Genomic DNA, 27,984 nt, shown 5'->3' with positions numbered 1-27,984 from the left:
AGCCGCATGGTACATGGTGGGCTACTGAGACAGAACTCAGACACGAGCAAGACAAAAGAGGCCACATGAGGAAATGGGAACAAGGACAGGGCCTGAATCAGGGCAACTAGAACCCAAGGTAAAGATACATGAGTAAGCTAGAATTGACAGATATCGCTATGGAGGAGATGGGAGGAGGAATACTGAAAAATAGTATTTAAAAAAAATTTTTAAATACTGTTAAAAATTTATACCAAATGTCTAGTTAAAGTGACTAGAAAGCTGGGGAATACCGTTAAGTTCGGATCTATCATTGGAGACGATCAGAAAAAAAAAGACATAGGGTGGAATAAAGGGCAAAAATTATGTACCCAAGAAACCAAGACGTCCCCCAGTGGCCATAAGTGTACCATGATACATTCAGACAACAGAGTATTATTTAGCGCTAAAAAGAAATAGGGTATCAAGCTACAAAAAGACAGAGAGAGACCCTTTCTAAGCAAAAGAAGCCAATCTGAAAAGGCTACGATCTCAACTAAATGACACTGAAGAAAAGGTAAAACAATGGACTTAGGCAAAAGCTCAGTGGGTGCCAGGGGTCCAGGGAAGGGATGAAAAGGTGGAGCTCAGAGGGTATGGAGGAAGCGAAAATATCTTTACCTTCTAATAGTGGACACGAGTCTCAAACCACAGCATGAATACCACCAAGGGTGAACCCTAATGTAAACTGTGGGCTTCAGGGGATTATCACATATTAATGTAGGTTCATCAGCTGTAACAAACATCCTCCCTTGGTGGAGGATATTAACAGCGAGGTGGGTTGGGGCTGGACGTAACACACGTGTGGGGGACAGGGGGTATGTGGGAAATCTCTGTACCTTCCTCTCGCTTTTGCTGTGAATGTAAAACTGTTATTAAAAAGTGTCTTTAGAAAAATCCAGTGAATGAGAGAGGTTAAACAGAGAAAAAAACAAAATTATGTTCCATTTAAGACTGGTTAACTCAGTGTATGCCTGGATTCTGATGGATGCCATCAGGTATCTGAAACCACGCACCAGGGCTCAGGAGAGAAGAGAGGGCTACACTGGATACATTTTGGAGTTACCTGTAAACACAGGGCAGGTGATACTGCCCAAGACCAGAAGAACAGCTATTTGCTAAGTATATATTTTCAGGTTTTATAGTTATATATTGTCAGGTTTTATATACTTAGATGTAAAATGTAATGTATATGTATATAAAATGTATATTTAGATATAAAATGTATAACGTATATGTATGTGAAGTTGCTCAGTCTCGTACGACTCTTTGTGATCCTACTGACTGTAGCCTACCAGGCACCTCCATCAAAGGAATTTTCCAGGCAACAGTACTAGAGTGGGTTGCCATTTCCTTCTCCTGGAGATCTTCCCAATCCAGATATCAAACCCAGGTCTCCCGCATTTCAGGCAGACAGATGCTTTACTGTCTGAACCACAAGGGAAGCCAATGTATATGCATATACATATGTAAATATACAAATCCCAAGGGAAATCTTTTCTACATCCTACTGTATTATCACATTTAATAAATAACAGAGAAACATGTTTAAAAAAAAAAAAAGAGTAAGTTGGCTAGTATTCTCTTTTTTCCCTTAATTTAAAACAAGTTGCATTGCCCAAAGACAAGTATGCCTTGGATGAACAAATATAAAGTAAAAACTCTTATAACCAAGCTGTAAAAATATTTCCCCCAGAGAGTTTTCCTAGTCTAATTGTTGTTTTCACAGCTGTCTTAAAAAAAAAAGTAGGATGAGATGTAGCTAGTGATGTCCTGTAGTAGTTTACACACGTCTGGTTAGCAGTTTGCCCTATAAATATACGTGTATGTATGCCAAACACGTGCCACTGGAATCTGGGAAACGTCGTAAGGTACTGTCACACTGTAACCCAGCCTCAGAGAAGGGTGTTCTGGGTAGATCTGAGTGGGGATGCTCATTATCCATGCTGTGCTCCAACACAGCAATATACATGAGGAATACTCCACATTTAAAACAGATCAACACTTGCAACGCAATGGTATCTATGAAATTAAGGTGATGCTGACTTCTGAGTAAAGACAGTTTGAACAGGAGCATCTCCTTCCAATCTCTGCTAAAACACCACTAAAGCAACAGAAGAAGGGCTTTAAAAGGACACGAATCCCTAAGGAACAGAAGAGCGGCTTTAAAAGGACACAAATCCCTAAGGATGAGGAGGCCAGGAAAGGAGATGGGAGCAATGAGGCTGCAGAAGCAAGAGAGGAAGGTCTAGCACCCGGCATCCCCAAGCAGAGGCCCTTCCGGAGGGGGACGCATCCGGCAGGGGCCACGGCACGCTGAGGACGCACCTGGCCCCCAGGGAGGCAGGCAAGGAGGAGATGCCGCCTCACCCCACATCCCCACCCTCCTGCTGACAGCTCCCAGTCCTCGAAATGCTGGCAGCCAGGCCGTCACCCTCTGAGCAACAGAGTCTGACCGGAAGAGAGAGGCTGAAAGACACTGTCGTTTGGTGCGTTTCCAAACAAACAGATTGGCCAGGTCAGCACACAGGACTGAGGTGCCCTGTCTCACCTCAGGGCCTCCACTCAGCTTTTTATGTCTTCCGCTCTTTTAAATCTAAACCAAGGACTATGCATCCCAGCAGGCAAAAACTACGTACAGTTTTTACCCAAGACTGTTTCCCAGCACCTGAGTTCCTGGACTGAGGAGGCCCCAAGGTGGCCAGCATTGAGGCTAGATCTCTGGTGGAAGATGGCCCCCAGAATGGCCCTGGGCCGGTCCAGAGACTTCCTTGGACTCTTTCTCTTTCTTGCCTTACTCTCACATTGGAGGAGAAAACCTAAAGGAACTTCCTGAGGAAAAGCCGCATGTAAGAATGATTTGCTGTTGTTGCTACTGAGAACTGTGGGGTGTAAGGATCTCTTTACTACACCTTATACAGACTGCTTGTCTGTCTGGGCTGGAAACACTCCTTCAGAAAACTGCAGGTCCTTATAATTCTGGGTTCGTCACAGGGGTGAGGTGGAGTGAACCACCAGGATGCTGGCTGTGAACCAGGATTTGAAGGGGACCATTCCAGAATGGAGCTGAGCAGAATGATGTAGAAGAGACTTCTTCAGGAAAGTCAAGTTTTATATAACAACTGGTGATCTTCACGTAACTATGAAAAGATGAGATTTAGACAAGTGGCAAAGAACTGAGTATTGACTACTGATAAGTGCCGGGAGCCGGCATATTGCATATTGAGTGCATATTGCATATTGAGTGCATATTGCATATTGAGTGCAAATTGCATATTGAGTACATATTGCATATTGAGTGCAGCACTTTCCACAGCATCATCTTTCAGGATCTGGAATAGCTCAACTGGAATTCTATCACTGCCGGGAGCCAGCGTGAGGCACTCCGCCCATGACAAAGGTCATGAGGAAGGAGGCTCGGCATACGCAAAGGCGGGATCGAGCCTCAGGAGTCCCCCTGGAAATTCTCGAGCATCTACCCCCAAAACCAGAGTCTGCCTACTTTCTGCTTTGTGCTTTCACCTACACCTCTGACTTTATGGGGGGCTGTCCCCCACTACCTCTCTCTGGAAAAAGAGTTAGCTCACAGCTCCAGTTAATAATTCTTGGATGTGACAGTGTTTCAACCTACAAACTCCTTTGGAAATCCTCTAACCTGCCTGAATGGGTTTTTCCGGCCACATGTGATTGTTCAGAGCCTCCCAACTGTGAGAGGCAGATGTTCTAAACTGCCTAAACACAGATTCCTTTGAGTAGTTAAAAGATTGATTAGAAATTGTATTGGTGAAGGGTTTTTCACTTGTTGGGCCAATGTTTGCTGCTAAGTCTCCATACTCCTTACCTACTGTGTCCTTGGCAGTGTATTGATTGATATAATGGGTGTATAGAAATGTAAAATGCAGCTTTGTCCAATGCTTTTTGGGAGGCTGGTGCCTGACTTTGGAATAATCACCTTTAGAGAAAAATAAGTTTCTTAAAATGTTAACAGGCCTCCGGGCCAGAAGATGATGTCAATCACCTGAACTTTTGCATATGATAAGTTTGAAAGCCTGGCTTAGATTAGAACCAGGAACTGCTGTCCTTGCATGACTCCACCCCTTCCCCCATTATCCTCTATGCATACCTTAAGGTATAAAAACTACTTTGGAAAATAAAGTGCGGGCCTTGTTCACTGAAACTTGGTCTCCCCATGTCACTCTCTCTCCCAAATTCTAGCTGAGTCTCCATCTGGAGCGCGGAACCCACCATGCTTGCTAATTATGCCTGGGCTTCTAAGATCCGACCGGGGAGGCCTCAGTGTCTCCTCTCCTTCGGGAGAACGGAAGGACGCCTGCGGCCTACGTAAGTGGTGCAAACTTCTTGTCTTGAAGTTTTATTGGTCTCCCGCGTAAACCAAGCTACTCAGCCTCTTTTCTCCACTGAATTTTCCTACTGAGCTATCCTCATTCTATTACTCTTTATATCTTTGATGAATAAATAATTAAATAGGTCGCCGACACCATCCCCGCTTCGAATACCCTGGATCAGCCGGGGCTGGACCCCGGCAGATAAGTACATAGAAAACTAACAAAAAGTCAATTACTAAGTCCAGGGACGACTAAGGTTGTGCAGGAAATAAGACCAAATAAGGTCATGTAGGAGATGTGGTGAAGAACCCACCTGCCAACGCAGAAGACACAAGAGACATGGGTTCAATTCCTGGGTCAGGAAGGTCCCCTAGAGAAGGAAATGGCAATCCATTCCAGTATTCTTGCCTGGGAAATTCCATGGACAGAAGAGTCTGGCAGGCAACGGTCCAGAGGGTTGCAAAGAGTCAAACACAAGAGAGCACTCAGGGAGAGGAAGAGGAGATGTAAAGAGTATCTGCATTTTTGTAACAAAGCAAATGCTGAATAGTCATGTATGGATGTGAGAGTTGGACTATAAAGAAAGCTGAACACTGAAGAATTGATGCTTTTGAACTGTGGTATTGGAAAAGACTCTTGAGAGTCCCTTGGGCTGCAACGAGATCCAACCAGTCCATCCTAAAGGAAATTAGTCCTGAATATTCACTGGAAGGACTGATGCTGAAGCTGAAACTCCAATACTCTGGCCACCTGATGTGAAGAACTGACTCATGCAGGAAGAGAAGGGGACGACAGAGGATGAGATGGTTGGATGGCCTCACCGACATGATGAACATGAGTTTGGGTAAACTCCGGGAGTTGGTGATAGACAGGGAAGCCTGGCATGCTGCAGTCCATGGGATCACAGAGTCAGACTGAGCGACTGAACTGAACTCACTGAAATGCTGAATACTGACTTACCCAAAGTTAGAAGAGAGGAAAGGTTATCAAAAGACAACGCCTCCATATTCTCAGACAACTGAGAGCTATGTTACTGAAGAGTCCTTGTGAGGTGATCAAGTTTATTGCTTAAATAAATTTTTAAAGACAAAAAAAAAGAAAAGAAAGAAAAGAAAATTCCTGACATTTGAAAATCAAGAAGTAGCACCATAGGCCAGCAGTAAGGGACAGAGTTTTAGACCAAAATAATGAACTAAAAAGGCAAGAGTGTCAGGGGAGCTGAAAATGGGAGAGGGGAAAGAAGAGGGTGAATAGAAGGATAGAAGGGCAGGCAACACTCCTAACAAACCTTGGAGAAATACTTAGTTTTCAAAACTCTGTGTACAGAACTGTAACAACAACAGAAACCACACAATCTTTAATTGGTACCGAAAAGCTTTAAAACATAACATTTTGGATGTTTAAATTCATCTGATCCAACCCAGGGTCTATGCATAATTATGTCTTTTCCCTGGGGAGATAAATAATTACTTAACATCTAAGCTGATGCTGGTATGGAAGAATCCTTAAGGCTGGTAGGATACTTCTCCCACGGTCTCTGAACCACAGAACATACCTTGCCTACGGATGTCATGCACGACAGTGCCTGGCTGGGCTGCTGCAGAATTCGAGAGAAGTACCTTCATACAAGACTTTAAGGCAATGGTGAAAATTTGGCAGAAAAGGCCAACGGGCAAGAAATGGCCCTTGTAAGAAAGTGGCTTAGCTACAACGCATACCTTTATAGATCAAATGGATCACCATTTGCTTGCCTCTCCCAAAGTGCTGTACCTACTGGGAGCTCAATATATATTAGCTGAAAGAATAAATGAATTGATTCTTAATTAGAATTAACACCACCACATTTCTAAGTTTGGATAAAGTCCAGATAATTGCTCCCCGACATTATGTGGTGGGTCACTTGCCATTGGAGATCTAACATGAAGTGAATGGTAAACATCTTTTTAGAATTTAATTATGTTATCAGTGAGAGCAGTATCTGGGAACATATTTCATTGTCTGCCTCCATGAAATTTCAGCTGGAGTCAAAGCAGGCCATAACTGCACCGTACTGACTTTTAAATCAGAAGTTACCAGAACTATTCAGGCTCTTAAGGGTCTGAAAAGCTGAGTTCAAAGACAAGACTAATGAAGTGCTGATGGATTTAACAATTCTTTCAAGTATTCTTTACAGTTGTAATGAAGGACTTTTTTCTTAATTCAGGAACAGTTTTTAAAGTCGTCATTTTTTGTTGTTTTATTTTTGGCCTCACCTTGCAGGATCTTAATTCCCTAGGATGCAGTGCAGGTGCCAGCAGTGAAAGCACCAAGTCCTAACCACTGGACCACCAGGGAAGTTCCAAGGTCATTTGAATTAGATAAAACTGTTAAATGACAAATTAGACACGCTCTCTAACAACAGACTTTTTGTTGTTGCTGTTGTTTAGTATTTAGTAGCTAAGCGGTGTCTGACTCTTTGCGATCCCATGGACTGTGGTCCGCCAAGCTATTCTGTCCATGGGATTTCCCAGGCAAGAATACTAGAGTGGGTTGCCATTTCCTTCTCTGGGGGATCTTCCTAAATTAAGTATTTCTGGAAAGAAACTGAACTCCGATAATGAGACCTGACTTGGGTCAGCAAGCCACTGAAAAGTCAATGACAAACACCCCTTTCTAGCAGTATTCTAGAGTTCACACCACTTATAAGCACCATGCTTCCAGCTTCCAACAGCTGAAGGGAAATTGATGGAAGAAGAGAGGGATTTCTCAGGTTCTTCCTCTTTGCACTTGCAGTATGAACAGCACGTAGCTGGATGCTTCTTTATAGGATAACCCTATAAACTGTTTTAAAGGCACAGACAACCATGACTTTCCCATGGACTCCACAGGTCACACTGCATGTTTTCAGCTCTTGGGGTTGTTGCTACCATCCTGCACCCTTGGGCACAGCAAACACCAACTGTGTTCTCCATCTCCTTCAGCCGTCTCTAACCTCAGCAAAAGTGTGAAGAAGGCGGGGGGTGGGCAGAGAGAAAGGGAGCTTCCCCCGCATCTTCATAATCATAAGACCTTTAAGAAAGGCTCCCGTACACTGTGTAAACCATGCTGCACAAAGTATCAAAATTAAACAGTAATTTGTGTCATATTCTCTGTAACACTGAATGTCATACGGACTCAGATGCATAAACTGTAGACAGGAAAGAAGACCTCTGCGGTGTAAACCAGCTCCTTTCCCTTCCCACTGCAGCTTCCAGGCGTGTAAATCCAAAGATCGTATCCGTGAAGCTTGGGGAATGACCTATAAAGCTGACAAGTTATCTCCCTAACCATTCTCGGGCTGGGTTAACAAGAAAATCACTGGGAGCATGCCAAAGAGAACGTCAAGGGAGCTGGAAGCACTTAGTTTTGAACATTTAAAGCTCTACACATACATGTGATACGCTGATGAAATTAGGAAGGTACACAGCCACAAACACAATCACAGCACCAAGAAGGCCCCCCGTCCCCACCGCAGTCCTACTCTTCATCTTAGAGAAGAACAAGCTAGACCCAGTGAAGCTCAGGGTCACCCACAATGACACCCACAATTATTGAGCAAGGGGGACCAGACACGAGACTCTTCAGTGGCAGCCCCCTGACACTCCTGAAGAGAGTCGTACAAAAATAAACACACGAAGAGCTCACTTGTCTCCATTCACTTACCTGGTTAAAAAACTAAAGAGAGAACTGAGAAAGAATAAACACTAACAAAACTCTCTGGACAGCTCGACACAGCTGGCCCAGATACACAGTTTGGCCATCTACTCAGGCAAGTCCTGCAGGCTCTTAGGAGAGATGGTATCTTTACAACTCATTCCAGAGAAGAGTCCGGCCCACTTATCTGCCTGCCTGATCTAAGCTGATGGGGAAACAGCACGGAGAGGAACGAGGAAGCTCTCACTTCTGTGGGAAAATGAGAAAAAATCCGCCTCCTGTCTTGACACCACCAGCTGACCCTTACTTAATTTATGACTGACCTTTGTCCATTTTACATCAGGGATGGAAGGTAGAAAGCAGTTATTCCTTAGAGTGCATGCGCCCAGTAATGCCAAGTCTAAACAAAAGCTGGTTAGTTTTTCAGTTAAAAACAAACCTAGTGACTACAGAGAAAAACAATAAACAAACTATTTAACAATAAAAGGGTTATTTAAAATATATCCACAAGATAAAATATGCAGCTCTCAAAATCAGCTCTCAAAATATTTATAAAGACTGTTTAGTAAAATGGGAAGCCACGTGTCATTTTACAGACCCAAGATAAATATTTTATATATATATATATAGTAGTATCTTATTACAGTTTATAATTTTAAGATAAATAAGACAGGAAGGAAATTCACTAAACTATTCATGATGCCTTTCTCTGGATAGAAGTACATGAGTGAAGAAAAAAAAAAAAGAAGTACATGAGTGACTTTCTTCTTTATACTCTTTATCTGTTTTACAAACTTCCCATATTGAGCATATACTATCTAATAAGCAGAGGGAACAAGGAAAACCAAACACATTTTCAAAGTAAAAGAATATAATCTACTATCAAGAAAACAGAGAAATAACTTATCAATATTATCTTTGCCTTATAAAATCTTACCTTAACTTTCTTTTTCCAGGTAGATTTTTGTTTCTCCTCCTCTTCCTCAATTAATTTAAGTGCCAACTCTTTGTTAACTTTTGGCAATTTCTAGTGGAGGAGAAAAAAATAAAAAGTTGTACTGCAATACCTACAACTGAGCTTCGAAGGTTAAAGCAAAGAGCAGGGACAAAGGGACTCTATGTCCTACACTGCCCTGGCCAATACACACACACATATTCACTCCTTGCACCTAATAATCTGGAAAAAGGAAAAGCTTGCTACTAGTCTCTGCACTGAAAGTGTGTGTGTGTGTTTTACAAAATGTACAGTTGGAAACGATCATATCCCTTGGTGGCCGATCTCGATCAGGCCGGGAAGGCAGGAGGAGACGGGGTTTCCGCTTCCCCTCTGCTGGCTGCAGGGCTGGTGTCATGCGTCAATGGTTCTGTCTCCTGGCAGCAATGACGTGGCTTCAGCAGAGCAAGGGAGTCCAGTCTGTGGCTCCCCCACACTCCCGGGAACAGCCTCGTCCTACCTTGAGGGCCCCACCGCCAGCTGTCAACCCTCCTCCGAGGTCCGAGTCTCTAGGCCCGCCTGTCTCCTACTGCCCGGTCCTGGCGAGTTAGCTGCTCCCTGTAGCCACCGCCTCCTTTATGAGTACTGCAGTGTTTTTGCCTCTTCATCTCTCTAATACCCGGGTAACAATTCTTTTACATTAAATTCTCTCTGATAATAGAACTAGTGTGGCCTGATTCTTGTCTGGGCCCTGGCATAGTCTGATGACTGTTTCCCATGATCCAAGCAGCTAGCCTAAGGCACTCCCACGTGTCACCAAGAAATGGGGAATAGCAAAGCCCCAGCACTCCAAAGTCTAAAAACACCTGTTTGAAAGCAGCATCATATTTTCTTGGTAGGACTGACAGTATCAGCTCACCTGGCATTACTTGCCACAACACTGTTACCTTTACCATAAGGATGAACTAGAACATCCACCCTCACGACACATAAAACATGTCAAAAATATTAGTGAATGATGTAAACTAAGAATGGGAAAAGTAAGAAATGGATGGCAAGCTTCTCAGAATAGTAAAATAAAAATGAAGAGCCTTTCTCTAGTAGTTTCAATGCTGACTCTAATATTTACCTTTAATTGCACTCTTTGTGCTCGTGTTTCTTCTATCTTCTGCCGGATCTTATCTTTCCTATATTCTTCATAAGCAAATGGATTTACCATCAATTTCACCTTTTTGAAGTAGAAGAAAATGAAACACAAGAGAACTATATTTAGTAGCATGTCTCATATACAGCATGAATATTATGCCAAAGGATAGATATTTTACAAATCTAAAGTATGTTTTATAAAAATATACATAAGTAGAGAAGAAATGGCCACAAAGTGATTGTCAGTCACCTTAAGTAACTGTAGCTTTATACTTACCTTATGGTAGAGCCTTATATCCATGAAAAATCCATGCATATATGCCCGAAGAAAAGGTGATCCAATGAGATGTGTGAGCCCTGGGGGAAGTTAACCAAAAGAGGGCAGACCTTTATGAAATCCTGATTAAAATTCAGCAGTTTTTCATGGTCTACAATTTGATTATAATTTCACTTCTAAGTAAAAATGTAAGGATTAGAACCACTAATCTTCTTTAATAACTGCAAAGAAAATTTTAATCTACTTCAGCAACATTATCTTACATATTTTTAATGTAACATTGTACTAAGCATAAAAATGATGGAAAGGTATTCATGAGCTATAACAGACTAGTAAAGAAGGGCTTCCTATACTACTGGTTCTCAGGTTTTTTTCATTTCATGAAAGTGAAGTCACTCAGTCGTGTCACTCTTTGCGACCCTGTGGACTGTAGCCCACCAGGCTCCTCCGTCCATGGGATTCTCCCGGCAAGGATACTGGAGTGGGTTGCCATTTCCTTCTCCAGGGAATGTTCCCGACCCAGGGATCAAGTCAGGTCTCCTGCATTGCAGGCAGACGCTTTACCCTCTGAGCCACCAGGGAAGCCTTTTATTTTATAAGCCAGTTTTAAATCTAAAAATAATACTGAGATTCAACACTAGGTTGTCAACTTTCATATTGCCAAGCAAGAACAGGGCCAGGGTAGGGGCGGGAGTGAGGTGGGGGAAGGAGATGGCCCGTAATTTCCAAAAACAAAAGAAAAACTGTGTCACAACAATAATGTAGAAAGGGTATGTGTTCCCCCAAAACAGAATAACTGGCAAATGTATACCAACACATGTACTATATACACACATACTGCATATGGATGAATGAAAAGTCCAATGCCGATGAGTGTCTAGCAGCCCTGCTTTAAAGAGTATCTTTCACAGGGTTCCCAAGATTTAGCAGATTTCATTTACAATTAGTGGTGCTGGGGGTCACATAAGGATGCCCTGCCTATGTCATAGAAATTATTAACTGCAAATATTTACACAGAGAAAGGTTACGAGAATATTCATCTTCAGAATAAGATCGCCTATGAAATAATTCACATGAACAGCAGCTTTAGTTGGTATAATACTAAGTGACTAAAGTTCCAAGGAAAGCGTTACCCTGATTTCCAAATTTTAGAAATAAACAACCCTCCAGGGCTACAAATAATGTCTAGGTAAAAATCACATAGGTGTACAAAACCTAAATAGAACAACATGAAAAGGCAAACCTAAATTTAGGATAATTTCATAAGGTAATTATAAGCCTTGGTCAGAAAAGTACTTTCCTAGAATGTTAGGTCGATAAAACTCCATTGTTTGAATTCACACAGTGGAAACTTAAAGGGGCAGTGGGGCGGGCTGAGCCTTAATGAAATGTCCAAACGCACAACAATCTGCACTGAGGTACCTGCACATGTGTTTTATAGTTTTTTATTTCCTCTATTAAGTATACAGAACTTATATTTGTGGCCCAGGATTACTCCCATTCCAAGTTAGGTCATGAATAAAATCCAGCAGGAAGTTTTTCATATTAAAACAATTCTAAGGAGAGATCTGGCATCAGGTTTTCTCATCCTTAGCTCCAGACAACACTAGTCCCAACAGATTTTGGAGGAAGACAAGGTTCTGTGACTAAGTAAGTTTCCTCCCTCCTGGTGATTTACAGCGTATAATGACATTAAAGGCTCAAAGTCCACAGTAGAGAAACTGAATTAACTTGGTTAAACTGAACATTTCTCAAACTTATTTGCCCCAAATCTCTTGATAGGTAACATTATGGATTGTTTAAATACTGTACTGAGTAATTTTCAGGCATGATCTGATTCATTCTCTAAGCAACTCAATGGGTAGGTGTCATTATTATTTTATAGACGAGGAAACCAAGGCACAATGTAGTTAAGTAAACTGGTCAAGTCACAGAGCTATTACGTGGTAGAGGTGGGGTGTGAGCCCATGTCAGCCTCTCTAAAGCCTGTATTAGCCACTAAGCTGCCCACCTAGCACTTCTTACAGAAGCAGGGGTCCACGAAACACATTTTAGGAAATGGCACGGTACGGGACCTGCTAAAGGCCATAGCTAGGAAATGACAGAACTTGCAAGTTTTCAAATGCTATAATCTTAAGAAATAAGAGAAGTCAGTTACATGGCCTTATTTTTACTTTAACACAAGCTACTTATGTTAAACCAATATAACCAATGGCTAATTTATATTAAAAGATAATAATCTACATGAAGATGATTTCTAGTATAATTTATTTTGTTGATTATTATATCTATTTCCATAGCCTTAAAAACAGGCAGTGTGGGAACTTCCCTGATGGTCCAGTGGCTAAGACTCCATGCTCTCAATGCAGGGGACCCAGATGTGAACCCTGGTTGGGGAACAAGATCCCACATGCTGCAACTAAGAGTTCACATGCCACAACTAAAGATCCTGTGTGCTGCAACTGAGACTCTGTGCAGTCAAATAAATGCATAAAAAAACAAGCATCTGAAGAAAAAAATTGGCAGCATGAATGTATTTTAACGAAACGTATTTAAATCTTTGTAACTGCCTTCCTCAGCCAAAATAAACATAGTCAAGAGACTGAAAAAGCACCCAAAATATACTAAACACAGTAGTTTTTAAAAATTCACAAAATAAAAATGTCTTTTTATTCTCCAGTATAAGAATGTAGGTGAGTGTCACACAACCATACTGTAAAAATTATGCTGGAGATATTTAAGAAGGCATTTCCATAGAAAGATCTGTTTTACCTTATTTCATCCATAAGTCACTTTTCTAAAGGCTAAACACAACTCTTTTCTTTTTAGACACATTAAAATTTAAGGAATTATTTTGGTGGTAGCTGGCAGAAAATAATTTTGCCTGAATTATATGGTTTAAATATGAAGTTTAAGACTCTCATCTAATCTGTTACATGAGTCTATTTTCTTTTAACTTTCAACTGCTATTGTATATCTCTCTGTTCTAAAGACAACTAAGACAACTAAGCTGCCTAGGCTTGCGGAGAATGGATCCTGTTTTCCTATTCTCAATAATTTGCTATGCAGCCTTTTCCCAAGAGAACAAGATTAACAAAACCTACTCTCATCCTGCAAACTAGTGCTAGTCAACTAAGACAAGTATGTTCTTCAGGGTATCAGTATGGCTGAGGCTAGTTAAGAGCACAGACTCTAGATTTAAATTCTAACCCTCACATTTACCACCACTGAAGCCTTTGGGAAGTTACTTTAATCTTTCCATGCCAGAGTTTCTTTGCCTATAAAACGAAATCATAGTAATATCCACACCACAGGTGTGAGGATTAAATAAAATATATATAAAACATTCAGAATACCGCATGGGCACATGTAAGCCCTATTTTAATGTTTTAATGTTGGCCATTATTAAGAAGCATTTTTGGTTTGTATTCTTTAAACCCAAATAACAGTTAAGGTTCTACATATTTGAGGATTCAACTCATGGTTTCTAAGTTGCGGATTAGGTCTATTAATAAGCAAACCTACAAGAGAGACAAAAATCATTTACGTGCAGTCTCTGAGATTTCTCACAATCTTATTACATTCAAATAGTACTTGAAAGAAAGTCACTGCTTCCTGGACTGGTATTTTCCTATACACAGGTGGTAGGCTAAAAAATTGTTCCTCACTTAACATACAAAAACACTTCAGTAGATTGAACTTATCTGAATCTTCTAAGCAGACACTGTATGTACTATGTTTAATACCTGATTTGTCAGAAAGAGAAGCTCTGCAACATCAGATAAATGTGACTCCATCACTTTTTTCTTTTTTTTTTTTACTCCATCACTTTTGATGTTCAAAATTCAAAACAAGTAGAAATAATTTTATAAACATTTCATCATAATTTTCTTTTACCTAAATTTTCAAGGTCTTTCTTGGTGACAAATTTGTAATCATCATAAACTGTGCTTTCTGGGTTCTCTTCTAATTCTTCTGTCAAGTTGTCCAAGAAGGAGCACCACCTGGGAGCAGGACCCAAAACCTGCCGGGTTGACGAAAAGTTAGCAAGTGTATACCCTCATCGTATCAACTAAGAGCCAGTTATTTTACAACCAGTTTCCATAAATATACTTTTAAAATCCTTGATTCCATCAGAAGTACCGAGAAATAACTGCAAAATGCATTATCAAGTCTGTAATGTAAGAGAATAAACAAAGCAGGAAGAAGCTTAGGCTTACAAGGGAAAAAAAATCTCAGTCTGGGATACAATGATATTAATGAATATTCTTACATGAGAACTATGAAAAATAAATAATAATTCAGATACTAAGAATAACATCCATCTACATAGTTCCACCACTTCTCTCATTCAAAACATAAATAGAATTTACAAAGGCATACACTTGGCATAGCAGATTTTTTAAATTTGTCATGCATGACAAACAAAAGTCTAAACAAAAGGAGAATCACCCTTTCTTAAAGAGTTTTCAACTAATGACTTGATAATTACATTCTATCTTGTATGGTCCATTTCATTTAATTGATGAAAAAATTAAAATCCTGTGTATAGAATTCTTCAGATTTAACCTAAAAGGGGTGCCCAAGATCCACAATTAGTCCCAACGAAAGGCTGAGAAACAAAGGATTAAAGAGAATTTATAACCAAGTAATAAAATATGGATACTTCAATTTGTAACCCAATTACTTCCATAAAATAATGATTGTTTTTCACTTTTTTGCCCTTGATACAAATCTTTCCCACCAGATGCCTCACCCACTGAGGTCAACATTTATCCCAAAGGAAATAACACTCAGCGGGAAAGCCAAGCTCATGGTAGAGGCTTTCAGAAGAGAGACCTCTGGGCTCTTACAAAATGGATCTACCTGCCTGTGTATTCTGTAATCAATTAAACAGGGGGGAAAAAAAACAAAACTCATAGTGGAAATTATTAAATTTCGCTTAAACTTTTTAGAGAAAGGAAGGCAGGAGGAAGAGAGTTAACATCAAAGAAAAATGGCCCCTAATATCCTCTTCAACCATTAAAAAAAAGAAAAAAGCAGATGTTAGATATAACCATACTAATTTAGTCTTATTATTTTGCCTGATTAGAAAGAGAGTGATCCCACCACTCCTGCCAAAGGCTATGGGGCTCATGAACAAGAAAAACAACTCTTAATGACCATTAAAAAGTACCACTGAGAATTTTCTTACTAGCATAATCTATATAATTCTTAAAAACAGAAGGAAAGGTCTTGATATACTAAGTGGTTTGACTAACCATAAAAGACAAATTTTTAAGAAATGCAAGGCATTAAAAAAAAAATCCAGTGTAGACCACTTTAAAGAAACTGTTCTAAAATTAAGCAATTTTAGGACAGTTGCTTGAAGCAACGAATACTGATATTAATTACTACTAGATATAAAACACTGTGCTAAACCAAAGTCCCCGACCATGGTCTTATCCCCCAAGGAGTTAAAAAAACCTAACTGGAGCAGACAGCGTGTATGTGTGTGCACACGCATGCACATGCACACACACTCAGCTGCTTATAGCAATGGACTGAGATTGCACTCAGTCCATGTGGAAGACAAGTGAGGGCCAGATGAAACAGGCTGGGCTGGGCTAAGTATATCTGAAAGGACTTCCGGCTGGAATGAACATGTGAGCAAGCTGGGACAACTACGGGGCATCTTCCGAGAGTGAGAGTTTAGGCACCGGAGCTACAGAGGAATCTGCTTTCCATCAGTCACAAATCTGTGAAAGTGCCGCTCTACCACGTGCTGCTGTATGACCCAGGTCGGCAGTCTCCTCTTTCAGAGAGGAACAAGGTGTATTCACTATTAGCACTTTTCCAGGACGTAAGATCCAAGGTAGGTTCTCACGGGAGGGTCCAAACTTCACCTGTTTTAAGTGCTTAATTTCCAGTACCTAGAACATTGCCTGCCAAGTAGCAGGTGTTAAGTGTTTCATAAATAAATCGAGTCATACATAAAACACATATGAATGCATTTAAGATTTCCAAACAAGACTTAAAGGGTCTTGTCTGGTAAAAGTATTTTTTAAATACACAATAGTTTCACATTTAAACCTTAAATCAGTCATAAACATGAGGTTCAAAGACAATGAAAAGATACTACTCTGTTTACTGACTATTCTTGGGGGAGGAGATGTAGGAGTATCAAAATATCAGACCAGATCTGAACTTACTTTCACGTGGTTCTTTTTTATTATGTTTCTTGATCGTTATCTGGATTCTAATGGAATTGTTTCAGATTGCCTCTCTAGGGACAAGTCTGGCTAGGTAAATAATCTCTGCCATCAAATTCACGACCATCAAATTTTACAGGAGGAAATAGTTCCATCAAAAACAAGAAAGTCTAATGGGCTGATTTTATTAATCACGTTTCCCTACTTCCTACTCAGAGAAAAAAACATCAAAATGATGATAACAAAGTTGAAATTTCTGATTTAGCTGGCATTAACTAGAGGTTTTATCCACATAAGAGCTTTCCACAAAGGTCTACCCCCAATAAATTGCAAAAACAGTGGTCAGCTTAACCAACAAAGAGGGTTTAACCACATCATGCACAGCTCTGATGTATCTGTAATGACCACAGTATTAATTCATGTGTAAAAACTCCTCACTGTCCTTACTCATAAAATGTTAATCCTTCAACTAAGATTTTAAAATAAATTAACTTATTCTTAAAATTCATGCCTCACAACTTGAAGAAAACATCTTTTTTTTTTTAACAACCGACATACTATTACTACTATCTCAAAAGTTTCTAGGTTTTCTGTAGTATCATATTGTTATATTCTCTACTGCAGTCAAAACTGATTATTCTTTGATGATCTACATTTTTATGCACTGTAAGAGTTTTGCTTCAGAAACTTGGTGAAGATTCTTCTATTTTAAACTTCAGTGATCTGTCAATGATCTTCCACTGTTTATTCATAAAGAATTTTCTAAAGTCACAGGTCAGTAAAAGTACAGAACTGGAAACTGACTCAACAAACTGATATAAAGGATACTGAGGTGTTTCTCGGCAATTTTAATGACAACCAATTTAAACAGAAATACCTGTCCTCCAAAAGAGGAGAGAATCTTTATCGGCCTGCTATGGGACGCCCTTGACTCAAATGCAGCCAAGTATCTGCTTGCTCTAATCCATTTGGGCAAAAGAACCAATTTGAAGGTACATGAAAATACATGCCACGTGCCCAAGATTATCTGTCTGCATGATTACAAGCTACCTGTAAGAGGTTAACCATATACGCCTAGTTTAAAACCTCAAAATTCTCGTATATTCTGGAAATGGACAAAAATGATGAAGAGTGGGGAGGAAAGGCAATGAATAGTAAAATTCTCAGAGAGTTAACAGAAAACGGTATCCCTTCCCTTCCTCTTCTTTTGAAAAACCACTGTGCCTCACCTAAAGCTGGGCTAAGGCAGAACTAAGCATTGAGTATTACTGGATGGATGGTTTTAATACATCAAGGGTGATTAACAATTATTGACAATATTAGAGACAAAGAACCAACTGTACTAACTCACTATAGATGACAGTTTTTTCCATTTACTTATAACAACACTGAGAGTATTTCCTACTATTAATCTAAAAGTCACTGACAATATAGAACAGCAATTAAATATGAAATTGTTATCTTGAGTTTTAAACTAATTATCTACAAAACAGTTTAAAAAACTTTAGTTTACTCCATTTAGTAGAACTATATCAGCATACAATAAATAACTTCTTTCTTTTTTCACAGTAACTCTGAATCAAAATGGGAAACTAACTGTATGTAAAATACCCAAGTGGTCTAATACATATATCAGTTAAAGTTTTCCCCTATTAGAATTTTAACCCATATCTAATGTGGACTCTGTTACTCTCACTGTAAGGCCAATATTCTTTATTAGAAACAGCTGGGGCCAAAAAGCATCTGAAACTCACTCAGAACCTTAGGCATTTTCAAAAGGTAACAGAGTAGGTATACTGCATTTATGTAAAGTCTTCAGTGGTGTCTGGGTCAGTGGTCCATAACTAAACACATTAAAGGTTTTCTGAGGCAAAATCCATACATCTTCATGCTAGTGATCTGGATAAACAGACTAGAAAGGCTCTTGCCATTACATGTCAGATTTGAGTCCTAATGAAGCATTTCTGATTTTGCCGCCAATGAGTTATAATAAAACAAAACAAAACAAAAAAACAACTAAGAGCTTTTTGGACTTCAGAATGGCAGATCAGAGATGATGGAGTATACTGTACTGTAAATATCATTAACCACTATTAATGATGATTTTTCTAAAGGGAAAGCCTGTACCTTCAGAAGGGGAATGGATTTTGCCAACTACGACGACCAACCCTGCATACATAAACTCAAAGGCAAGCTTCCTTTTCAAACTTTCCCTCCATTATTAGCTGAATGACACCACTAGCACCAGCATGTATGTTCAAATTCTGACAGCTGGGGATTACTAATACCCGATCATAAATAAGCCTAAGACAAGAGACAGCTGGGTGAGCCAAGGGCGTGACCATGAATTTGAGCAGGTAATTGCATTTGCAACATAATGAGCTGCCTAATTGCAAAGCCAAGTTTACATGCATTTGCATGAGTAATTATGAGTCATTTAAAGGTACCTGACTGGTAGTGCTTTGTTCTCTCATTCCTAAAAATCAGATTAGCAAAAGAGTGATTTAATTTTAACATTTAAAAATATTAATTTTAAAAAGGAGAAAAATTATTGTCTGCCATGGTTTCAATTCTCATTCCGTTTTTTGAAAAGTAGGTTTAGCCACTGAGATAAAATGATAATAAAATAAAATAATTGTTGTTTAGTTGCTAAGTCGTGTCCGACTACAACCTGCCAGGCTCCTCTGTCCATGGGATTTCCCAGGCAAGAACAATGGAGTGGGTTGCCATTTCCTTCTCCAGGGCATCTTCCCCACCCAAGGATTGAACCCACATCTCCTGCATTGGCAGGTAGATTCTTTACCCCTGGGCCACCAGGGAAGCTCGATCATAAAGTAAGGCCAGGTGAAAAGGAAAAAGTAAGATCACTTATGCCACCCTACCACCATCAGCCGACAAACACTTTAGTGGCACACCAACTATATATTACCTCCTCTCCCTCCCAAGCCTAGTTAAAATGACAGTAAATCAATATAAAAGATAATAACCCGCAAGGACAAAAAGAACAAAAGAAGAAAATACAGTGGTTAACAGATTTAACACAGTATAAATTACAGAGGTAATAACAAAGAGGCGACTAGATTCTTTCCTTAGAGTCCTTGAGACCAGCACTCCCAGGCTCCATGTATCTGGGAAGATGGGCCTGAACACAGGGGAGATGACAGAGTTGATGAGGCCCCTTAAGAAACCAGAGGATCATTCCCTGGAGAGAGTGAAGGAAAGCTGCTCCATGTGAGTGGATACCCGGCAGTGGTGACTTGAGCTGTAGGGCTGGAATCAGCAAACTAACTGGCAGCCTACACAAACTCCCGGAAGGCCAGGAGCCACACTTGTGCTGCTGGGCTTCCATCCCTGCCAGTCGAAACCCCCAACACTCCTGGTGAGAAACTGGTGGATTCTCTATAGAAAACTAAAGATCCCCAAAGAGAGCCTTCCCAATGTCCCTATCTGGGAATTCTCCAATACAGGCACAGACCTCATTTTATTGCACTTTTCTGATACTATGTTCTTTAGAAACTGAAGGTGTATGACAACCCTGCGTTGTCAGATGACGAGCTGTTGATCCCTGGGATCAAGAAGATCCCCTGGAGAAGGAAAGGGCAACCCACTCCATTTTTCTTGCCTGGGAAATCACATGAACAAGAAGCCTGGCAAGGCTACAGTCCGTGGGGGTCACAAAGAGTCAGACACGACTTAGCAACTAAGTATGAGTGTGCGTGCTCAGTTGCTTTCTTGGCATCTCATGGACTGTAGCCTCGCCAGGCTCCTCTATCCACAGGATTTCCTGGGCAATAAAATTGGAGTGGGTTGCCATTTCCTTCTCAAGGGGATTCTTCCTGACCCTGGGATCAAACCTTATCTCTGGCATTGGCAGGTGGATTCTTTACCACTGAGCCACCAGGAAAGCCCCCCTCTTTTTCAGCAATAAAATATTTTAAAATTAAGATATGTACATTTTTTAGACATAATGCTCTTGCACACAATATAGTATAATGTAAACATATCTTTTATATGCACTGAAAACTAAATGCATATATCCACTGGAGATCTACTGACTTTGAGCTTGGTGATATTCAGAACATGCAAGCTTAGTGAACACCAAATAGTCCGGCTAAATTGAGGAAAAGGGCCTAAAAGAATTACTCTCAAGTGAACCACAGCCAATTCAAGAGAGCAAAAATCTTATTCAAAACCACGACATTCCTTCATAAACCAAATATCTTCAAGTTCTCTTTTAAGTATTCAAAGCTGTACTATATTTAACCTAAATATTTCTAATTTGAGTTAGAATGAAAAACTGTTCATTTTTGTTTTTTCCAAAAATTGCAAACAGTCATTAAATAGTATGAAAAAGTCCTCAGCTTCCATCTCCCTTCAATGCCCAAGAAAAAAGGAAGAATCTTAACATGGTCCCTCTTTTTCAAAGTCCACTGTTCAATGGGACGAACATGCTCTCGTAGGGTCTCCTCTCCATTCTATATGTGCTGCCCTCTTCATTCTATCCTAGACAGCCTGACTGTGGCTCTGCAGCAAATATCACTGGATGTTTATCAGGTTACACTTGAAATTCCACACAGTTTCCTCAAGTTCACATCCAGAGTCTACAGCTCCAAAGACTTCAAGCAATGTTAAAATCCTCTGCTTCCAGTCTTTTCCGGTCCCAATTTCCTAACTATGCTAAAAATGCTCAACCTTGACGGCTATGTCTGCACATAAGAATACACGCAACAGCCCCATGGGTGCTAAAGGCACTTGGCCAATTTAATCATTTGAGAATGTATTTATCTTTTTCATCACACACCTGGTAACACCCACTCTCCAAGATCTTGTTTTGTCATTTTATTCCTGCCAGGAGTTACACAGATGGTTTTAGTGTGCTATCCTGGTTACCACATCAGCAGTTTCCTGGTTCTATTCTACTTCCTTACAGGCAAAGGAATTTATTAAAAATTTTTCAGCATATTCTGATGCCTTCTAATTCTAAAGTCCATGTAAAATCTAAAGGTATCCTGAAGAAACTTGGCAGAGACATAGGAAGAGTAAAATGTTTTAAAATTAAGGTTACACTCCTCAACACTGCTATTTTTTTTGGGGGGGGGGGTCCAAAAAATATTTTGCCCCAACATTTAGCAGTTAATATTTATCTACAAGGTGCAATGTGGAACTAGGAAATCCTGAAGAATGCACTTTAAATTCAAGCAAAAGAAGATTTTCCATATATTCCCAAAGAAAGCCAAAGTAGAGCATTATATTGACAGAGCAAAAGAGGGTAAAAGAACCCAAGTTCAATTCATAATTGAATAAAATGTAACCAACCATAATGCACTTAAGTAATTTTCTACAACCCAGGTGGAAAGTCTATTTCAGATTTTAAATATGCGTGTTCCCCACTATGATGACAGACCGGATTCCTACAAATGACAACATAATGGCCCTACTAGGATATACGGTATGTGTGTGTATGTACAAGGTTGTGGGAAGGATGCAGTATGTATATTGTATTAATCTTTTTTTTTTAGTGAAGTCTTAGGATAGATTTCAAAAACTTGACATAAATCTAATCATTTTCAAAAAGAGAAGCGCTTTACAAGGAAAAGCATACACATAATGAAATCTTCAAACTCAGAATGAAAGGAAAGCTATGTCGTTTGGTAGGGGGAGTGATAAAAGGGAAAAGATCACCCCTGTAGCAGAACCAAAAACTGGACTCCAAAAATCGGACTCATGGCAACCAAGGCAAAAAGTGATGTATAATAAGGTAGAGGGACATTATTTACTTGATAAAAGAAGCATACTGATATGTCTGGAAAGAGAAGCTCTCTTTTAGAACTAAACTTGAGAAGCATTTCATAGATCTCTCTCTAAGGAACTCTAACTGGACAGTATTTCTTTAAAACAGGTTTACAAAAGAAACTTCATATGACTGTTAAACATCAAAGAAGCATTAAACTGTAATTTATGAAGGTCCAAGTAACGTGATCCAAGCAAACAGCTTGATGACCTAACTTGACTCTGTTGTCCAATACAGTAGCCACTAGCTACATGTGGCTACTTAGACTTAACTAAGATGGAATAAAATGTAAAATTCAGTTCCTTAGGCACACTGAGCACATTTTAAATGCTCAATAATCACACATGGCTATTTGCGGACATGTTGGACAGAGCAGATCTTGGAATGCCTCCATCAGAAGTTTTTCTGAACGGCACTGGTTTAGAGAACTCAAAGAAATGAGTGGTGAATTCCCATTAATAGGAAACTAGGCAAATAAATTATGACATGTTTATGTAACGAAATATTGCGGAACCATTAGAAAGAATGGGTTTACTTTATATTTATCTGATCTGATCAGAATAATATTGATATACCATTACACGACAAAAATCTCTCTCAGAACAGTATGCATCATGAGATGCCAATTCTGCAAAATCACAGCTGGTGTGGGGCAGGGCTTGCAGGGCAGGCCTGGAGGGAAAGACAATGTGCAGCATCTTGTTAACAACAGTAGTGGGAGCGGCAGTGATGAAGGACTTCTTCGGTTTATACGTTTGATTTTTTTTTTTTAATAGAGCATTTTTCCTAAAGTAAAACAACGTTCCCAAAGGGAGAGAGGCACACATACAGATGGAGTTACCAACTGATCAACAAGCCACACAACATCAAACTGAAACATCAATTGTTTCAGATGATCTTTACGAAGAAGCAGGGGTCCAGCCTATAATTCAGGGTTGAGGCCCTTAGTGAACTTAGTGGATTTGTGATATTGACTGAGAAGAGACCTTTACGAGAGACAAAAGCTCTTTTTTTCTCTCCAGGAAATTCAAGAACTTAACTCACTCACAACTTTCATTGTGAGAAACAACCTCAGAAATGCAGATGATACCACTCTAATGGCAGAAAACAAAGTGGTACTAAAAAGAGCCTTCTTGATGTAGGTGAAAGGAGAGAGTGAAAAAGCTGGGTTAAAACTCAATATTCAAAAAACTAAGAACATGGCATCCGGTCCCATCACTTCATGGCTAACAAATGGGGAAACAATGGAAACAGTGGCAATTTTTATTTTCTTGGACTCTAAAATCACCGTGGACAGTGACAGCAGCCATGAAATTAAAAGACACTTGCTCCTTGGAAGGAAAGCTATGACAAGCCTAGCCAGTGTATTAAAAAGCCTAGCCAGAGGTATCACTTTGCTGACAAAGATCTGTACAATCAAAGCTATGGTTTTTCTAGTAGTCATGTACGGATGTTGTCGGACCATTAAGAAGGCTGAGTGCCATAGAATTGATGCTTTCGAATTGTGGTGCTGGAGAAGACTCTTGATAGTCCCTTGAACTGCAAGAAGATCCAACCAGTCAATCCTAAAGCTATGGTTTTTCTAGGAGCCATGAACAGATGTAAGAGTTAGACCATAAAGAAGGCTGAGTGTCTAAGAATTGATGGTTTTGAACTGCGGTACTGGAGAAGACTCTTGAGAGTCCCTTGGACTGCAAGGACATCAAACCAGTCAGTCCTAAAGGAAATCAACCCTGAATAGTCATTGGAAAGACTGATGCTGATGCTGAAGCTCCAATACTTTGGCCACCTGATGCAAAGAACTAACTCACTGGAAAAGACCCTGATGCTGGGAAAGATTGAGGGCAGGAGAAGAAGGGGGCAACAGAGGATGAGAAGGCTGGATGGCATCACCGACGCAACGGACATGAATCTGTGCAAACTGCAGGTGACAGTGAAAGAGAGGGAAGCCTAGCATGCTGCAGTTCATAAGGTCACAAAAAGTCAGACATGACTTAACCACTGAACAATGACCTAATGATCACCAAGCCCTAAGAATGTATTACCTCCTTATTGCCTCTTCTGTGTCTTCCTTCACCACCCATTGCCAGTATCTCAGAGGGAGCTCACAGAACTTTTCCTGATCAATTACAATCCTAACTCCTGCTTCCCTGGTGGCTCAGACGGTCAAGAATCTGCCTGCAATGCAGGAGACCTGGGTTCGATCCCTGGGTTGGGAAGATCCCCTGGAGGGCTGCAGTCCATGGGGTCGAAAAGAGTTGGACAGGACTGAGCAACTAACAGGCATAACCCCTGCTTCAAAGTCACCCCTTCCTACAGGCAGAATAATCTTATCCCCATATCTGATCTCACACCCCTGAATAAAACCCATCAAAAGCATGCCACACCACTTTAAACTAAAACCAGAAACACTGTACAAAGGTTTAGAGATAGGCCCTTTTATCTCTCCAGTTTTACTTATCTCTTGCCCCTCCCTACCCCTGGAAAACCTAAGCTCCTTCCCAGTGCACTTAACAGATCTGAGGCTCTAATTTCAATTCCTGTGTGCAGAAAGCTCTCTCTTTCTTTCTATCCCTTCACTGGTTAATTCCTACACATCCTTCAAGATTCAGTACAGGGACTTCCCTGGTGGTCCAGTGGTTAAGAATCTGCTGTGCAATGCAGGGAAGTCATGGGATCTTGGCTCCCCAACCAAGGAATGAACCTGGGCCCTTGGCAGTGAAAGCATGGAGTCCTAACCACTGGACCACCAAGGAATTCCCTCCATTTAGTAATTGTGGCCACATGATGCAAAGAGCCTACTCACTGGAAAAGACCCTGATGCTGGGAAAGACTGAAGTAGGAGAAGAGGGTGGCAGAGGATGAGATGATTGGATGGCATCACTGATTCATGCACATGAGTTTGAGCAAACTCCAGAAGATAGTGAAAGACAGGGAAGCCTGGCATGTTGCAGCCCATGGGGTCACAAAGACACGACTGAGTGACTGAACAGCAACAACAACAATTTTCAAAACTACCTTCTAGGCAATTTAAACTGCTAATAACACAAGTCAATCCCACAATCACCACCCAAAAGGGCATGGGGGAAAAGCAGATGACACTGAAGCAAGGAGATGGATAGATGGAGGCTCATTATATCCATCTTTACTCTTATGCATATTTGAAACATACACATAATAAAATTTTTTAAATGAAGTGTCAAATACTCATTCCTTCAAATCAGCATGTGTTCAGTGAGAGCCCACGAAGTACCAGACACGGTTCTCGTCACCAGGGATAGAGCAGAAAGTAAAACACACAAAAGTCATGCCCTGAGCGTGCTGACATCCAGGCACATGTGCACTGGAAGACAAACTTGCCTGGAATGTGAGAGGACACCAAATCCAAGTAAAAGCAAGTCCAAGTCTTAGAACTTTCTGTTTTCTGTATTAGCCTGGCCTTTTAAAAGAATGTAGCCCAAATTTCTTACCTATCTGTATAACTTGTCTTCTATTTTTAAGGTTAAAAAAGAAAAAACAAAACAAAACAACTCCACAGTAGGTAATAGGCACATCTGTCAAAGAAAGTGCCAGAGGATTCAGACTATCAGGCAAACTCAGAAACTCAAAACCGACCCCTGGCTGTAAGCACGACCTTCTACCACCACCGTCTAGGTGACCATACCAACAGGCCCCTGGAGTACCAGAGTGTTCCCATCTCTCTTTTGCCCGAAACAAGAATGGTAAAGAGATGAACCTGGTGAGCACCAAGAAGGAAGGAATCACCAGAGCTGGAAAGGCATGATCTTTGGTCAATATTTGATTCAAAACTAAACCAGCATCTGAATAGGAAGCTTTCAAGCAAACAGGCATGCCAGGTGTGCAACCGTTTTAGCAAAAACAAGTATCATCTAAAAACATATTAACAGAATCAAGTTAATGTCATACGTGCGTCAAATATTTCCATATGGAAATTATGTTCATTTCTGCCTTGCCGGAACTGAAATTAACTTTTGAAAATGTGACAGGATGTTCAGAAAATTACTTCCTGAGTGTTACACATTAATGCTCTCTGTGCGTCTGCTATTCTGGTGACCCAATAAAATGTGATGGGAAATGGAGAGGATTTCCTTTGTTGAGAAAAATGCCAAAGATACTGTTACTGCCTGAAAGTGTTTAGATTAAAATAGGAAGTCCACATTTCCCCCTTGTAAAGACACAAACAACTTGTTTGTATTAAAACAGAATGCTTTATTAGCCACCTGACACTCATGCCTTACTTCCTATTTCACAATTTTGAACATATAACTGAAAGATTACAAATAGAACACAACACCTTATAAAGCAATTTCATGCATAAGAGAAAATTCAATTACAAGAGATCTGCTGTGAGGCTGGGTAAGTTAGAAAAGAAGTTCACTCTGCTTTTCATCCCTCTCTTTTTCTGTTAATTAGAAAAAGTAATGAAAATACACGGAGCTTGGAATTAACTGCCACTAACCTGCTGTTCTGCCTATAAGTGCCTCGCTTATTTTTCTCCATAAAGTTAGGTCTATCACCTTCCATAAGATGTCTTATCCCCGCAGATCTTTCCTATGGGCTTGGCTTTATCTTTTAAATGCTTTTCTTAGAGAACAAAATTAAATGTATGTTCCATCTACATTATCATGAATCGAGACATCTAAAAAATACCCATCTCTGAACTCAGAGTTGAACTCAATTTAAAATGCATCAGGTTTTTCATTCACATTTGTCTTCTCTTTCCTTTTCCACTGCCTCATGTATTCTGATAGCTCTTCCCACACACTCAATAATGAAAAGTTTCTTCCTTAGTCTAATGTGCCATCATTTTCTTTACCTCCCATGGGGTGTCTTTCTTTTATCAACTTATTCTTTTCCTAAATCCTATAAACATGCCTTCTCTAGATGGTGCCTGATAACATAATTCCTGAACTCTTTTTCTGAGCTTTCTCTAATCCTCTATCTGTGAAATATTTCTCAATGAACAAGCATATTAACAACCTCAAGAACACCCCTTCACTGTATCTCTTGTCCTTCCCCAGCCCCTCACATGTGGAATCACTGCCAACACCCTGCTTAATTTATTCCTTTGAGTTAGAGCTGCACAAAACCCCCGACCCCGTTTTCACAGATACCATTGCAAAGCCCTATCTCACTCATTCTGAACTTGCTAACTATATTTAAAATTTCTTTCCTTTCTTCTACTCTGACCACTGTATTTAATACTTCTGAGCTGTAATTTCACTGGTTTAACTTCTTACATAGAGACCAGGTTCTAAAGTCAAGCAGCTAAGATTAACAAGATAGTGCAAAACAATCTGCCTGCCAACAGAGAAGACCCAAGAGACTCAGCTTTGATCCCTGGGTCAGAAGATTCCCTGGAGGAGGAAACGCAACCTACTCTAGACTTCTTGACTGGCGGGCTACAGTCCACAGGGTCGCAAAGAGTTGGACACAACTGAGTAGAGCACAGAACAGCAGCAATTAAAGTCAAACCTGAAAATCCTTCAGGTTGCCCTTCAGTAAGTCTAAAAAAGCACATGTGCCTCGGGTGTTGACCAGCATCAGATACAGTGGGCAACCTGCAGCCAGGGGCCTTGTCACCAAAA

General features: G+C 40.3%; 1 protein-coding gene across 1 annotated transcript in view; it reads right to left on the bottom strand.

Annotated features, from left to right (window-relative positions):
- Positions 1-27,984, bottom strand: part of NOL10 (nucleolar protein 10) — a 94,744-nt gene that overhangs the window by 24,403 nt on the left and 42,357 nt on the right. The window contains exons 14-17 of the mRNA XM_006073767.3: positions 14,291-14,417; positions 10,394-10,473; positions 10,100-10,198; positions 8,974-9,063 (exon numbers count right to left, since the gene is read on the bottom strand). Coding sequence (XP_006073829.1) covers positions 8,974-9,063; positions 10,100-10,198; positions 10,394-10,473; positions 14,291-14,417 — 396 coding nt within the window. The remainder of the gene's footprint in view (positions 1-8,973; positions 9,064-10,099; positions 10,199-10,393; positions 10,474-14,290; positions 14,418-27,984) is intronic.

Source organism: Bubalus bubalis, chromosome 12, assembly GCF_019923935.1.
Source record: "Bubalus bubalis isolate 160015118507 breed Murrah chromosome 12, NDDB_SH_1, whole genome shotgun sequence".
In the NCBI taxonomy this organism is placed as follows: Eukaryota; Metazoa; Chordata; class Mammalia; order Artiodactyla; family Bovidae; genus Bubalus; species Bubalus bubalis.
The sequence above is the reverse complement of the archived record's forward strand: the minus strand, read 5'-3'. Positions and strand labels throughout refer to the sequence as shown.